Genomic DNA, 15,627 nt, shown 5'->3' with positions numbered 1-15,627 from the left:
TAGATAAAATTGGCAGTGGTTATTCTGGAAGTTGTTACAGTCCTAACTTATTAAGAAAAACTGTGGAAGTGATGAAGGAAAAAGCTGCCACTCAGCATATTGCCACGTTACAAAAATGTGAAATTTGTGTCACCTCTTAAAGAATTTTTAACATAGTTTTTTTTAAATATATATAATATTTAAAGTAAGGGTTATAGTCTATTGTGTTTGTTAAAACAGCAAAACATCTGCTGCACTCCGGAGTAAATAAGGAAAAAACTTGCAGGATAAAAAAAAGACGAACTCTGCTGTGTTTCATACGGAGCCCCGCAGGGGACATGGGAGAAAAAAAAAATCGAGAAATCGCAAAATTTTTGCGAGATCTTGCAAAACAAACTCGGGATCTCGCAAAAGTTCGTCTTAATTTTTTTTCTCCCATGTCCCCTGCGGGCCTCCGTAGTTTCAGAGTAACTCGCGTACCGTATTAAGGAAAAAAAAAGATCAACAAAATTCAAAGTGCGGCTGGCTTGACCGCGGCTGCACTCGAGAGTTCACTGCACCATAGTTTCTCATTCTCAGAAAATGTACTTCATTGTCAGTTGTAGATTTATTTGCGCGATGATCTGCAGAGATTATGACCTCTTGGTTGTGGAACGTTTCGTGACGCCATGCGCTCCCTTTTTGACGTGTCTGGAACTCGGGTGCCTTTGCGCATGCGTGAATATTCGTGCGTTCGAACAAGTGCCGTCACAGAAGAAGTCTTTGATCTGCCTTTGATCCGGGATAAAGTCCTTAAATAGGACCCAAGCTAAGTCAAAAAGTTACGGCTTCCAGAGTTCGCCTGGCAGTTTATACACGTGAAACGTTCCTTACTCTTTCAAATCAGAAAGTTTAGCATTTCAGGAAGATTTTAACAGAGGGAATCCTTGTGGAACAACAATGTCTCCAACACCGGATTATAATTTTCAAATTCCTCTGGTCCTATCACCAGATGAGCTGTTCCCGATTATCAATAATGCCTTCAACAAGCTCTCTGACGAACAGTGGTTATTAATAGAAAATGGACTTTTGAATTCTGGTGTTCAAGCAGTTTTGTCGGATATGATTTCTGAAATCATACAGATCGCCACAGTCAAAATCTTGACACTTGGGCTTCCCGCCATTCAGCGTGGTGCATCTACGGATTTAGAAAAAAATCCATATCTTGGTGACTCCATCTCTATCACTTTTGCTAAAGCGCTCAACATCCCTGAGCAGGACTGTGTGAGTGCTACACATCTGACAAAGATGATTGAGAGGGCGATTTCAGATAAGGTAAAGTCGATTGCCACCGTGGCAAGGCACCGCAATTTACCGCTAAACCCTGCTGTTTACATCAGCGGAATCATTTCGAATATTGGAAGACTCCATGTCATGGTTTATCTTGCTCTCTCATGCTTGGAATTATACGCAATAAAACGGCGAAGCTCACGCTTTATAACGGTAAGCGATTCAAGTCAATCTGAATCCAGCAGAGACAGCAGTGTGTCCGGCATCTCACGCGAATTGGCCATGAGGGAGGTTAGTGATATTCTGACCCGATATAGTCAAGAATCATATTCTGGAGATGATGAATCATCAGATGACGAGGAAGATATAGAAACTGAGCCAGCTGCTCAGACACTTTCAGAAAAGAAAGAATGTTCAGAAAGTGGGGAATGTGCAGAAGCTGAAAGGCAGGCAAAACGTTTGGAACCTGATGCCACAGTAGAAAAATTTGCAGCTGACATTGTCAATATTATATTTGACAATCTTCCTTCTTCTGACACTGATTCTTCTTCCCACAGTGAGAAATGTATCTCACCCAAATCTGGATTTATGGGAGCCATCTTCGATAAAGTGAGAGAGTTTTTCAACTCACATGCTCCTTGCGCACCAGAAAAATCCCGCAAACACCATTTTTTCAAGTTCGCACAAAAACATTATGAAAAGATGAAAGAAGGGCTGAAAAATACAGTGGAGGAGAGCAAAAAATATTTGATTAGTCTGTTAAACCTAAGCCACTCCCCTGAAACTGAGGGAATGGGTTCTCCTTCAAGAAGTTCATTTACTCTGGAAACCATGGTAAAATGTTCCACTCCAGCTAACTTTAATGTCATCAGATCTGAAATTATTGACATATACAACAAGTTCAAAAAACAGGAAGACCATTATATTATCCAAAAAACCCTTGAGAACATTAGAATAAGCGAGAACACCAAAAATTTCTCAAGGGACTTAACAGAGAAAATGTACAACCATTTAATGACAAGTCGTATATACTGTTACGGATTCAAATATTGGGAATGGATACAAGAGGAAAACCAAAATAACAACACTGGTCCGGCCGGGTCAAGTCAAACGATGATTTAATGAACACACGCGTGGGAGATGGACACCATACACAGACAGCATCAGATCTCAAAATGGTGGAGCCTTGATCAAACTCTTATAGCCTCTAGTGGCCCCCTCCTAATCATCAGAGCCTAAACATTCTTTCTCACACAGCGCCTAAGCTACGACCTTGGCTCCCTGTTTATCTGCTCCTGATGAAATGGGGCAGTATGCTCTGTTCTCTTCTAATCAGACAAATGAGACGATGACTTTCTGTGAACAGTATTTCTTATAACTCAGCAGTATAATGCATCATAAAACAATATCATTCATTCACAATAAATCAACAGTCTAATGTAATGCAAATCAGTTTACCAAATGTAATAATTATCACCTTCTTCTAGTTCAGGAGCATAATGCAAACTGAAACTACATAATAATTCACAATCTTTAATTATGGGTCTAACATGGCATAAAATAATATCATAATCCCACAATTCCCCCTGTTGAGCTCTTTAGACATAAAGAGCTCACTTACACCCTGCAATCCAGTGTTGCCGGGTTCATTTCTCCTTACTCCTGAGGCCTTTTGTCCCCCTGTTGGGTGAACCATATGTGAGATGACCTCTGTGTTTACGCAGTTCAGATGCAAGAAAAACTTTTATTACAACAACAACAGTAGGTACAGATGATACTCCCATCACTCCCCAGTTCTCCCACAGCTTTATTTCGGTGCTACCTTATACCCTCCAAACGTACTCGGACTAGAACCTCTGTCCGAGGAGCTTTTAACCTTTATTTTATTGCTGTAGGCACCAGTGTCTTCCAGTCGGGTCTCCTCTGCTCTTGTTTCCTTCAACCTCAGGGGTTAGACAACCCTTCAGTCGTTGCACAGATCAGGGGATTATTCTGCCCCGATTTCAAACAATGATCTGTGTATTCTGGGATCACAGCTGTGTTCCCCAGGAAAAGGAACAGAAAGGTGTTCTCCTTATGACCAACAGCCTCTCGAACGTCGTTGGTGTGGTGTTCCTGGATTTCCGTCAACCCCTTCGTGGTTATCGCTGTGTTTATTTGATCCATCCTTTTTAGGTGACTAACTGGAGCCCAAAATGCCATGACACTTGAACCCAGTTGATGTTTCCGCAGTCACCGTAACTGTCTCTGCTGCCAAGGATCCTCGTATATCTGTGACCTCGTCTGGTGTCTGTTCCTTTCTCTGTAAGAGACAGAAAACCAAAACACCTCTCTTCCTAGCTCTAACAATCTAATGTTGCTGTCTACTGATCTTTTGGTGATTCAGAATTTGTTTAAAATATTCAGAATGTCTCAAGGACTTATCGTAATTTAGTGTATGTGTGTGTAAGCGTGTTTGCATGTAACCCGCTGCACTCAAGGCATTTCTTACACTTTATCAGTCCGGACTATCGCCGAACGAAGCTTATGACCTTCAAAAGACCGAGTGCCAACTCATTATAAGCACATTTGCAAGATATATATAAAAATGATTAAAACCACTCATTCTAATAAAAGACATAAAAAACAAATTAGCCATTTCTAATTCTAACATGTGTCCATTCAATTAAGCTAGAAAATTAAAAAACAAGGTTAGTGAGCTCATATCTTAGAAAGTATCAGACTTTCTCCTATCCAGTGTCGTTGGTCCAATCTTGTTATTCTGTGTTAGGGAATGAAATCAATTTAATTGTCATGTTAGATCTGTTCAACTCCTGGCTCCGCCCAGAGCCTGCGTCTTCACAATCGTCTACAAACAAAACCTGTATTATTATGAACTTCACTTCAACATGAACTTGTTGACTACTTTTGACACCTATAGATAGAAGATTAACATGGGGTTATAACAATCACTGTAATACAAATGTTAATATGTCAATAGCTTCAATAAATGTTCAATGCAATGCTTGTTATATGATTCTGATGCAGCAATAATGCTGATGCTAAAATAACAGTAAAACACACCCTTTTTATCCCTTACTGACCACAGCAGGGGCCTCTATGTTTTGATTCAGCCATGAAGCTCACCTGATTCATCACTGAGCCCCACCGGCACTGGCATTTGACAGGGTGGCGCTGCATGTTCTTCCTTTAATGTCACTATTTTCAATCTGTTAATTAGAGTGCTTAAACATGAAGTAGACTACATCCACTACAAGTCAATACAACTGTGAATGTGGCCAATTATCAATCTATTACCAATCAATAACAAAAAAATAGCTTTTATTTTATGCATGCTTTTAGTCAACCACTCACCCACAGGATCTCCAATCCCAGAAAATTCCTTCTCCTCATTTAATGAGTCTGTCCTCCTTCCATGCCCTGGTAACTGGTCCATCCAGAGCTATATCATTATCAAATATACATACAACAAGCCAAACCACACTTTGGTCACACCAACCCTTTTCCGCCCTGAAGATGTCCAACGCCATCTTAGTCTGGACTGTCAAAGGTGATTTTAACGCTGATTGTTCCGACAATCCATTTATAACATTTCCTGGTCAGATTAGCCAATCCCTGCACACTGGAATAAACATATTCAACATGATCAACATTTTTCCTGCGTGTTATTTCCCCATCTTATTAATTCCAACGCTCCATCCTTATGTGATTTGTTGCATTATGTTTATCTAAAACTCCACTCTGTCTCTAAATGTTTGAAGAATTTTCATGTTTGGGGTCAAGTTTTAAGAATTTGACCATACGTGAAATTAATGGTGTTATTGTAACATGGTAGACTAGTGTGCCTGTGTTAATTCAGCTCCATATTATTGTGTGAAGTTGCACTGGGTTGGGAGTGGTTTTTTGTGCGTGTGTCACATTTTTGGTTAGCCAATGGCTGGAATGGGGTTGGACTAATTAGAGGCAGGTGTACTTGATTGCACTGATACACTGGTCTACTTATAGCCCACACTACAAACACTGCTGTGTCATTTTGTCTCTCTGTGCATGTATGTAATGTGATAATCTGATATGTTTGGGATGGATGGGTTTTGCGCTATGAATTTTATACTGAAGGCGTCATTTTGTCTCTCTGTGCAGGCCAGGGCCTATTATATGCCACAGCCTAAAGGCAGCATAGTTGCACAGGTTTGAGTGATCACTGGCTATATGCTTGCAGGTTGGTGGGTCTCCAAGGACAACTTCTACCCCTGTTAAAGGCAACATGTGGAGTGCAACTGGCCGTGTGGCATAGCTGGCTCTGGCCTTGGGACTGTGTGTTTTTATTTGATTCATGAATGGGACACTGGACTGTTTTATCTTTTATCTCTTGATATTTTTTGTCACTAAATTATCTTTTAGAATTTTATTGACTGTCATCGTTTTGCCCACGACTGAGACGGTTGGTCAGACCTAAAATCTTTCTTTGGGTGTGTTACATTATCACCCCCATCGGGGCTTACCTTTCCCACTTCTGATGATATTCCTCCCTATTCTTTGCAAGTTCCCGCTTTTGGTGGCGAGAAACTGTTGGTGTGGTCAAGTGGGTGCTGTAAAAACAAAAGCTCAGGACAGAACAGTTATCAGTCATGTACTTCATACAAACTTAGCATATATTGAATTTCATATTGATCCTCTGAGTGTAATGGTACATTTTAATTTTAATTTATCAAAGCTAAACACAATAATTTTTCTTTATTTTGCTCTTGTTCTTGTGCAGCACCACATGCCCCTGTCGGTTCTATCTTACTTTTCTAAATTATTGACTATTTCAATGGAGAACCTAAATGACGTGGACCAAGGTTTGTCATTACATATCTCTATTTTGAATGTGACAAGTCTATCATTCCCCTGTTATTCATACACAGCAAATTCAAAAGTGTTAAATGTTTTGGTGTTAGTAGTCTTAGAGTTAATTTTACTCTAAGTAGAGTCACATTCTTTTAATGTAACTCTGAGGTGTAAAATGATAGTAGTTAAAATCGAGTGTTAAAAATGAGTGTTTCTATTTCAAATCTGGAGGTGTTACAATGGAAACATTAACGCTTGACCTCTTAACTCTGAACTCCTACAGGGGCTATGACACCAATAGAGTAAATTCACAGACTCCGCCCCCAGCACGGCTCCAATCGAAGCTGAAGTGAAGCCGTTTCAAAACATTTTGCTCTACATATTTGAGTTGTTTGCCATGCTTGGTAAGTCATGTTTTCAAAGATTGTTTCAATTATTGTTATTAGCTTTTACTTCTGTGGCTCTTTGGAGTTGAGACAAAGCTGTGTGAAAGGCATTAGCCATGTTGCTCGCTGATAGCATAATATTCTGTTTTAGCTAGCTGAAAGGTATTGTTTGCGGGCAAATACCACAGCCTTGAAAAAAAGCTTGCATGTGAATTTTCAGTCAAATTTCTTGGTCAAATACACTTAAAACAATGTCTAGAATGTGAAATGTTGATATAATGGTGCTACTTGAAGCCTGAAAACGATCTCCCATAAAAAAAAACCGAGCAAACAGCAGTAGCAGATGTCCCAAGTCCCGACTGAGTTCTACGTTAGCACTTAGATCCCTCCAGAGTTTTGTGCACACGGTTTTAGGTAAAAATGAAAAAGGTTGAGGTTTTACATTTAGTTCAGTATTACCTGTTGTCTGTGTCCTTGTCTTTTGGGAAAATACTTTACACAAGTAATGGCTCAAAAAGGATTCCTTTTTTTTTTTTTTTTTTTTTTTTTTTTTTAACTGTGCTGCAATTGATTTGTGCCATTAATTAGTGTCAACTAATTTTTATTCAATCTCCACATAGGATATCCTTTTGAAGATCGAATATGGGGGAGAGCAGAAGTGCGTTGAAGTTCCACAAAGTGATGAATTAAGGACATACATATTGTATTTTGTATTTATTGAAATAAGTGATGAGAATGCTGTTATTTGCATTTACCAGCTCACCTATGTCAGACCTTTTGATAAACGAAATTCTAATGAAAGTGAGAACATGTACACTGTTACATCTTTCAGAAAATGTTTTGAAATTGTGGTGCACAGTTCAGAATAAATGTTTTTCAAAAACCATTGCGTCTTTTTAGTAAATGTTTATTTCCAAAAGAAATTTCTAGAAGTTCAGAACAGTAAAATTCCCGCTTTTTAGAATTAATTAGAAGATAACTCTTACGTAGCCAAACTAAAATACTCTTTGAGAGTTAATATATAAACTCTTAACACCAAGTGCCAAATTATCAACTCCAGAGAGATTTGGTGTTTAACACTAAATCAGAGCTAACGTACCAACTCTCCAAAAAGAGTCAAATTAACACTCTCTGGTGTGGACCCATATAGACAATTTAAAAATGTTGAAATCAAATCTGACAGTGTTAATTTGGACATGCTGGATTTGCTGTGTAGGTATCAACAGAGTTTTTTCTTGCTTTTTCTATCAAAATTGATTGACTTTTTACAGTGGCCCGCTATGGTTAATAATAACATGTTCAGTCATGAGTGAAATCAAAGCTTCTCTTCACTTTAGCATTTAACATTCCCAACAATATAATGTGCTGCATTAATCGAAACACAGCTAATAAAACACAATTTTCTTGATGGAAACATCAGTAGCTCAAAATTAGCAACCAAAGGGTTAAGTCTGCAGTTCACACTCATGTGAAGCTACAGCCTCCCCCCCTAGTCTCTGTCCTCCTACTCCTGCTAAAACAAAACAAAGCGAGACAAAACATCCACCCTTCTTTTACAAGCTGGGTGAATTGTTTGTAGACATGTACTAATCCTAAAGTCGGTACCGTTTTTGTCTCAGTGTCAAGTCAGTTTAAACATTTAGTCGTCAGTCCATCACAGTCCAGTCACATGCATACATTCACACACATTCATACCAGATATTGCTGATAATGGAGTCTCACACGCAACCTATTCGAGGCTCCATCACCAGCAAGATGACGTCATCATTTTAAAGGAAAACAGTTCCTTGTTTTTTTGGACTGGATTGACTCGCTGCAATCCTTTTAGGCTCAGGACTTCTCATGTGATCAATGTCCCATATAAGTGAATTTCTCCAGAGCCCATTATAATTATGGAGAAAAATACTTTGCAACTGTTTCTAGTAATCATGTTTTATAGCGCTTTAAAGTTCAATCTCTCAGGCCTGGATTAAAGAGCTGATTTGTTAAATCAGGAACTCACAAAATACCAAAATATCACCACCGGTGGATCACTCCTCTCAGATGTTCTTATTTCAGTGCACTGTAACAAAAGCAAAAACAAACGTAACCAATAAAATACTCATATAATAACAAATACTGGGGCCCGTTGGAAACATGTCCAAGCATAAAACCATCTTTCTCTCTCTTAGAGAAAGAAAACAATCCAAACCTCACTGATAAAATCAACCTAGTGTTAAGCAAAACCCAAAATCAACCAAAACTTCACCAGAAAGTTTTTCTCCCTCCCAGGACAATATTGTGTAAGCATACAGGTACCGTAACTTCTTTTTGCACTGACAAAAACATGTTGGACTTATTTCAGTCAATAGTGGACACTAGTTGCACACAAATGTTTTGCTTTGGTAGAAACTTAAACAACTGAGTTAAATCAACACAACCTTTTCATATTCAGTAAACCTGTGCATTTTGAGTTCATATTACATGATTAAGACATGTTCAGATGGAGTAAGTTAAGCTCCTGGAATATTTTAATCCTTCACAATTCTGTCATTTTTTCAACACTATTCACTAACTTTTATCCAAATTCTACTTGGTCCCTTAAATACTACATGTTGTCTTCATATTGCCTACGGTTCAACAAAGTCTAAATTCTGATTACCATAAAAATTGAATGGGTCTACAACAACTACCATCCTCCTATCTTTATCCTAATTGCACGAGGGCTGGGAAATAACTCTAAAGTGATAGGTTACGAGGCAGGGTGCACCCCGAACAGGTCACCAGTCTATCACCTAAAAACAAACAACCATTTACACTTACATTCACGGATAATTTAGAATCATCAATTAACCTAGCTCTAATAGCTTCATGACTTTTCACTGTGGCAGGAAACCAGAATACCCAGAGAGAGACTACTGCAAACTAGCCAGACTGTGGACTTGCACCCAGGACCTTCTTACTGTGGAGCAACAGCACTCACCAGCATGCCAACAATTTAGGAAATACAGGGAAGCTATGATTTCCTGTTGAATTTTATACAAATCTTTAAAGCCTGAGGCAATTGTGTTAAATACATGTAGGATGCTTACGTAATTCCAAGGGCTGGCCCCCTTTTCTTCTTTTTATTTTTTTATTATTATTTTTTTTAGTGTGTTCCTCCTTCAATTAAATCTCAATCACAAAAATGTGGTGCTCCGAAGTAAGGCTCACACCGTTAATTCATCATTTTCACTCTGTACCACTGCTCCTTATCAGGCTGTGTGAAGCACAGTAAACAATTCAGTTGAGGCCTTGAGCCATAAACAGACATCACTCACAGACATTGTTTTCATAACCAAACTGCTCCAGACCCTGTCCCCTAAATCTACACAAATGCCCTCTGGGTGACATGAAATGCATTTAACCAATTAAACAATCAATGGCTTCTTGTTGTTGTAACAAATTCTGTATTTGGACGTTTGTGTGCAGCATTTTGCGTATCAGCATAGCATTTGTTAGTAAAGCATTCTTCATTGCAGCAGCGTGTGTGTATCACTCTTCATTGCACAAACATGTGTATGTGTATGTGTGTATGTGAGTGTGTGTGTGGATCACTTCTCAGTGAATTGAATCAGCATTTTGATTTGTGTGCATGTGTGTGTGTCATTTCTCAGTCAATCAACAAGTGCATATGTGTTCATATGTGTGTTTCTCTTGATTCTGAGTCAGTGTATGTAGAGGTGTGTGTTTGTGTTCATCACTTTCCTGTTCTGGTGTTCTGGGTAAACCATGGCCTGAAGCGTGCTCTGGGGTCCTGCTCTCCTCCTTTTCAGTCCGTTTGGGTCCATTGGTGCTGCTGCCCAAAGTTCTCTCCATACTGGTTCTGGCCCCAATTGAGGCAGTCCTTTTCTCCAGTGTCCTGCATCTTCTCCTTGTCCAGCTCCTCCTTAACTTGACCCTTTTTGCTTCTGTAGGTCCTTCAGGGTTTGCTCCTGGTGTTGGAGCTTCTCGTCAGGTTTGGCAACCTCCTGCTCCAGCAAGCTCCGGCCTGATTTTAAGTCCTGTATCTGGGACTCTAAGCCTGACTGATGGGTTCGATTAGCAGCCAGCTCCTCCTGAGCCATGCTCAGTTTCTGCTCTGATGTCTTGAGCTCTCACTGAGGGCAGAAACCTCAGAGTCTTTTCCGTACACGTCAGATTGAAGTTTTTGATGTTTTCCTTGCTTTGCTCCACGGCCTTCTGCAGCTCTGCTGTTCGGCTCTTCTCAGAGGTCAGCTCCTGGCTGAGCCCCGACACCTGTGCCTTCAGCTTATGTTCTTCTGCTGCTTTTGTCCAATCTGAGGTGCCTTCTGACCTCAGTTACTCCTCGTGTCTCTGGCACGCCCTTTTTGCTGCCCGATCCTCCGTGTTGGTCCGTCACTGTCCTGCACAGTTTTAATGCAGAGTTGTTAAGGTCAGCATTTTTTGCTCGGCCTCACTTTTCATCCGGGCTTAATAGGCGTCTCGTCACCGCTCTGTCAGCTGAAGCTGTCTGGAAATCTCCCCCGTGTAGTGAAACGGGCCTTGGATTTAACGTTCTCCGTCTCCGCTGCATGAGATCTCTTTCCTGCAGCACTGTTGACATTCTCAGGCTGTTGTTGTGGGTCCAGCTGCTGTAGCATTTGGTCAGGGTCACATCAAAGATGGTAGAGGGGAGAGCAAAGATGGTAGAGGGGAGAGCAGGAGTCCAGGTCAGCCTCGGCTTTCCGGGCCGACAAAGCAGCCTGTATTAAGCATAAAGAGAAAAAACAAAAACAAAACAAAAACAGACGAACAGGAAAATGATGTTGTTTGAAAATAATGTTGTTTTGGCTGTGTTATTCAGAGAGGGGCCAGGCCCTGTGTCAGCCTTCTCCCCCCCTTTTTTTTGTTTTTTCTCACTATATAATCAACTCATAACCCACCAAGTTGACAGGACAACACAGGTACACGTTAAAATTCTTAAGATCATGTTTAATAATTCAAAAAAGGAATTTTATTTCATTCAGTAATCACTTATATTAATCAATCAGAGGAAAACATGTCACAATTTGACTCTTTTAACCACTAAATTTGTTGTTTCATCACTGGTTTGTGATTTACCAGTGTCTGTCTTTTTGAAGTCAAGTTGTTGTCCTGCAACCCAGAGAGTTTAATTGTTAGTAGTGGATAAACTTTATCATTTAACATTAGGTGTATGTTAAGTTTTGCTGCTTTAAGCTTGCTGGAAAATCTTCACGTGTTCATGAGTGTAAGCTGTTTCTTCATTGCGTGTATGTGCGTTTGTGGGTGGGTTATTTTAACTTTTTTCTCAAACAAAGCATTTCTCTAATTGTGTATGTTTTTAATTTTGTTTCCCAAATTTTGATTTCCCACCTTAAATAACAGCATTCCATGTCTTCAGCCAGGAATTAGAGCTTGCTTGTGAGATTCAGGGACACATGGTGCCAAAAACAATTCAGTGAAAAACTTGCCTGAAAATTTCCAGTGATGGTAACCGATAACTGGAGGAGATGATGTCCTTTAAGCTTCTTTTTCGGGTGGGGACAAAGTGATAGGTCAACCTGTAAAATTTTGAGCCAGAGCTTGGCATGTGTGTCGTCCCAATTTTATTAATCTATCCTTTTGCTGCTGTACTCAGGTCTCCTGGTTGAGAGAAATCCACCTGTATTAAGAGACTAAAACATTCATTTACTATTTTTCTTACAACATCCATTTAATTCATCCACCTAGATTTTACTCTCTCTCTTGGTGCATAGTTCACACAGTCAGGCAGCTGCCTTTTATGGGCATGCAAGTTTCCGGTCACTTACCCCCAGCAGCTGCGAAGCCGTCTCTCCCATATCAAAACTCAGCCAAACATTAAACCTTCACCGTAGTCATTCAAAACTTTATTTATAATATTATAATCAGCAAAATCAGCGTTTTAATTACAGGCATGTATCATTATTTGCAAATTATACTTATAAAACTCAATAACACGCTAAACAGGAAGTCCTCTGTGGGCTTCACAGCAGCCACCTCATTTGCATGTTCACACACTATCTAAAAATAGCTTGCAGCGCTGCAGCGCGCTGTCGTCACACACAGCCTCGTTTCACACTCAACTCTATATTATATTACAAAGACGTCTTATATTTACAATCACTCTCAGGCCTGAAAGTTTTAGCGCCTACACAATTTTGACAAATTTAAGATAACGGGTCCAACCGAAGAAAGTCCAACTTTTTTGTAATCAATTAACCAGTATCAGACTTTAACTGTATCTGGCCTCATCTCTAAAATCCCTAAGTCAATTTACAGTGCCCAAAAAAGCGCAGATAAGGAGACTCTAACTCCTAGCTTGTTCCAGGATGCCCTGTACCCCACAGTCAAGCCAACTGAACTAACCCTGTTCGCCGACAGGTCAAGGTCGCGCGTCCGCGGCCAGGAGGGAGCGTAACCTCCGGGCTATGCGCCTCTTAGTGGACTCTAACCACCGTTCTAACAAAATTTATAATACTTTTAAACAACAGACAACACCCAAAAACAAGAGTATGACTGAGGCAGATGCAACGTTATGGACAATGGAGACTCTAACTCGCAACATGACCAACACAGATGCAATCTTTAGACCAATGGAGACTCTAACTCCCAAACTGACCAATTCCCTATCCATCTACCTGAGACTCTAACTCAGTATTATTACCTTTACCTGAGACTCTAACTCAGTATTTTTACCTTTACCTGAGACTCTAACTCAGTATTTTTACCTTTACCTGAGACTCTAACTCAGTATTTTTACCTTTACCTGAGACTCTAACTCAGTATTTTTACCTTTACCTGAGACTCTAACTCAGTATTTTTACCTTTAAGCTTATTTCAAGTTTCAAAACTCATGAGATTTTTCATCAAAATCAAAACAGACACTCACCGGCAACTTTTACTGAATAGACATTTAATTTCATCGTCCAATTCAGCACACTTCGGATCAAATCAACAGGCCTGTGCCTACCTCTTTTTTAAAGGCGCCTGTCCACTCAGTTCGATTGCCGGATAATGTCTGCCCGTCTGACCACCTCGGACCGTCCAAGCCTCCAAAACTTCCATCCCAATACCACAGGACGAGCCCCCAAAACTGTTACGGATTCAAATATTGGGAATGGATACAGGAGGAAAACCAAAATAACAACACTGGTCCGGCCGGGTCAAGTCAAACGATGATTTAATGAACACACGCGTGGGAGATGGACACCATACACAGACAGCATCAGATCTCAAAATGGTGGAGCCTTGATCAAACTCTTATAGCCTCTAGTGGCCCCCTCCTAATCATCAGAGCCTAAACATTCTTTCTCACACAGCGCCTAAGCTACGACCTTGGCTCCCTGTTTATCTGCTCCTGATGAAATGGGGCAGTATGCTCTGTTCTCTTCTAATCAGACAAATGAGACGATGACTTTCTGTGAACAGTATTTCTTATAACTCAGCAGTATAATGCATCATAAAACAATATCATTCATTCACAATAAATCAACAGTCTAATGTAATGCAAATCAGTTTACCAAATGTAATAATTATCACCTTCTTCTAGTTCAGGAGCATAATGCAAACTGAAACTACATAATAATTCACAATCTTTAATTATGGGTCTAACATGGCATAAAATAATATCATAATCCCACAATACCAAATTCCCAATACTTGTATGGGTAGAAGTCTATCAGACTCTGTTATCTCCAGGACACCACAGACAGTAGCTGAATCAAGAGTTTTCCCTTCTCCCGAAGTCCTCTATGTAATCATAGAAGACGCAGTTGCAAAGTTTTTGCAAAAGATTCTGCTCTTGGTTGATGATGAAGCATTTGATGTAGTTATTCAGGGCGAAAAAGTGTCCGATGCTATTAAAGATATCCAAAACTTCCTTGCAACAGCACAGACACGGGCAAAAGATACAGAGTCAGACTCTTCTCAAAAAAGTGGCAGAGAATCTAGAACACCCTGTCATTCTAGACCAGCATCTCCAGAAAGACAGGCCAAGTCTCCAGAGAACTGCTCAACATCCTCTCGTTTAAGTTCAACACCTGTTCTCGAGAGGAGGGAGGAAGAACTGCCTGAAAAATCAGAAGCCAAATTCTCCAAAAAGGATGAGGAGGAACTGTCTGACAAATCAGAGGACAGATTCTCCAAAGAACATGAGGACATACCCTCTGAGAAGTCTGTGGAGAAACCCTCCACAGATGAGAAACTGTCTGAAAAGTCAGAGGACAGAGTTTCTGAGGACAAACCCTCAGAAAATGTAGAGGAAAAGCTCTCAGAAGCGTCAGTGTCATCTGCTCAAGTGGAGGAAGTATCCCAAAACCTTGTCTACTTTGTTTTAATTGGACTTCTCGAGAAGTCCAAAAGCAGGCGAAAAGGCCGTCTCACTCCTCCAGATGGCGTAACACTAGCTGAGATCATTGAGCGTCTCAAAAACTTGGTGCAACTACAAATCAGCAGCACGGAGTCTACAACACGTCTGGAAAATGACATGAGAGGATTGACCAAAAAACTGGTTAAAGGACTCATCAGGGAGTTTGGCTCCCCAGAAAAGATCATGGATGCTGCTTTGACATGTGATAGTTCATTTGACGAGGCTATTTTGAGGCTCTTGAAAATCCATTTGGGTGTGCCCACAAGTTATCGACAAAAGTCCAGAGTTGCCAGGTTCTTTTCAGCATTGAAGAAAGCTTTAATGAAACCCTTCAGATGCTGTTTTATGGGCAGCGATGACTAAAGACCTTGACTTTTCCACTGCCTTGCTTCTTGCAAAATCTCGAAGCAGAAATGATCCAAAAACGGTCAATCATTGTGTCAAATCAAATTCCTTTATAGTTTTCCTACAAAACTATTATATTTTCATTGTGTCTCCTTTTTGTTTTCCATCGAGTCCAGCCGGCCGCAGCAGATGGCTGCCCCTACATGAGCCTGGTTCTGCTGGAGGTTTCTGCTTTTTATGGCAGTTTTTCCTCCCCACTGTCGCCTTGTGCTTGCTCATAAGGGATCATTTGATTGCTGGAATTTTCAAAAATTGGTGTTTTGAACTTTAAGATAGAGGTCCTGCAGGCCCTCCACCTTAAATTTCAAAACACCTCCAGGAGACTTTGTAGTTAATTGTCATTACAATGAAATAAAAAAAAAAATCCAAATTAAAAACATGTTGACT

The 15,627-nt window shown here is 40.2% G+C and overlaps 2 protein-coding genes across 2 annotated transcripts; both read left to right on the top strand.

The window, feature by feature from the left end:
- Positions 1-719: 719 nt before the first annotated feature.
- On the top strand, positions 720-7,097 carry LOC148097183 (uncharacterized). The gene is made up of 2 exons (XM_087833285.1): positions 720-2,249; positions 7,085-7,097. The coding sequence occupies exons 1-2, from the start codon at positions 919-921 to the stop codon at positions 7,095-7,097; spliced, it is 1,344 nt and encodes a 447-aa protein (XP_087689411.1). The 5' UTR covers positions 720-918.
- Positions 7,098-14,116: 7,019 nt separating this feature from the next.
- LOC148097182 (uncharacterized) lies at positions 14,117-15,617 on the top strand. The gene has a single exon (XM_087833241.1). The coding sequence runs from the start codon at positions 14,131-14,133 to the stop codon at positions 15,196-15,198; it is 1,068 nt and encodes a 355-aa protein (XP_087689367.1). The 5' UTR covers positions 14,117-14,130; the 3' UTR covers positions 15,199-15,617.
- Positions 15,618-15,627: the final 10 nt, after the last annotated feature.

The sequence above is a fragment of the Neolamprologus brichardi genome, chromosome 19 (genome assembly GCF_056152115.1).
Source record: "Neolamprologus brichardi isolate AB-2024 chromosome 19, ASM5615211v1, whole genome shotgun sequence".
Taxonomy (NCBI): domain Eukaryota; kingdom Metazoa; phylum Chordata; class Actinopteri; order Cichliformes; family Cichlidae; genus Neolamprologus; species Neolamprologus brichardi.
Note: the sequence above shows the minus strand (reverse complement) of the source record. Positions and strands in the feature narration are given on the sequence as shown.

Coding starts and splice junctions, on each gene's coding strand:
- LOC148097183 (XM_087833285.1), top strand. CDS start 919: ATGTCTCCAACACCGGATTATAATTTTCAAATTCCTCTGGTCCTATCA.
- LOC148097182 (XM_087833241.1), top strand. CDS start 14,131: ATGGGTAGAAGTCTATCAGACTCTGTTATCTCCAGGACACCACAGACA.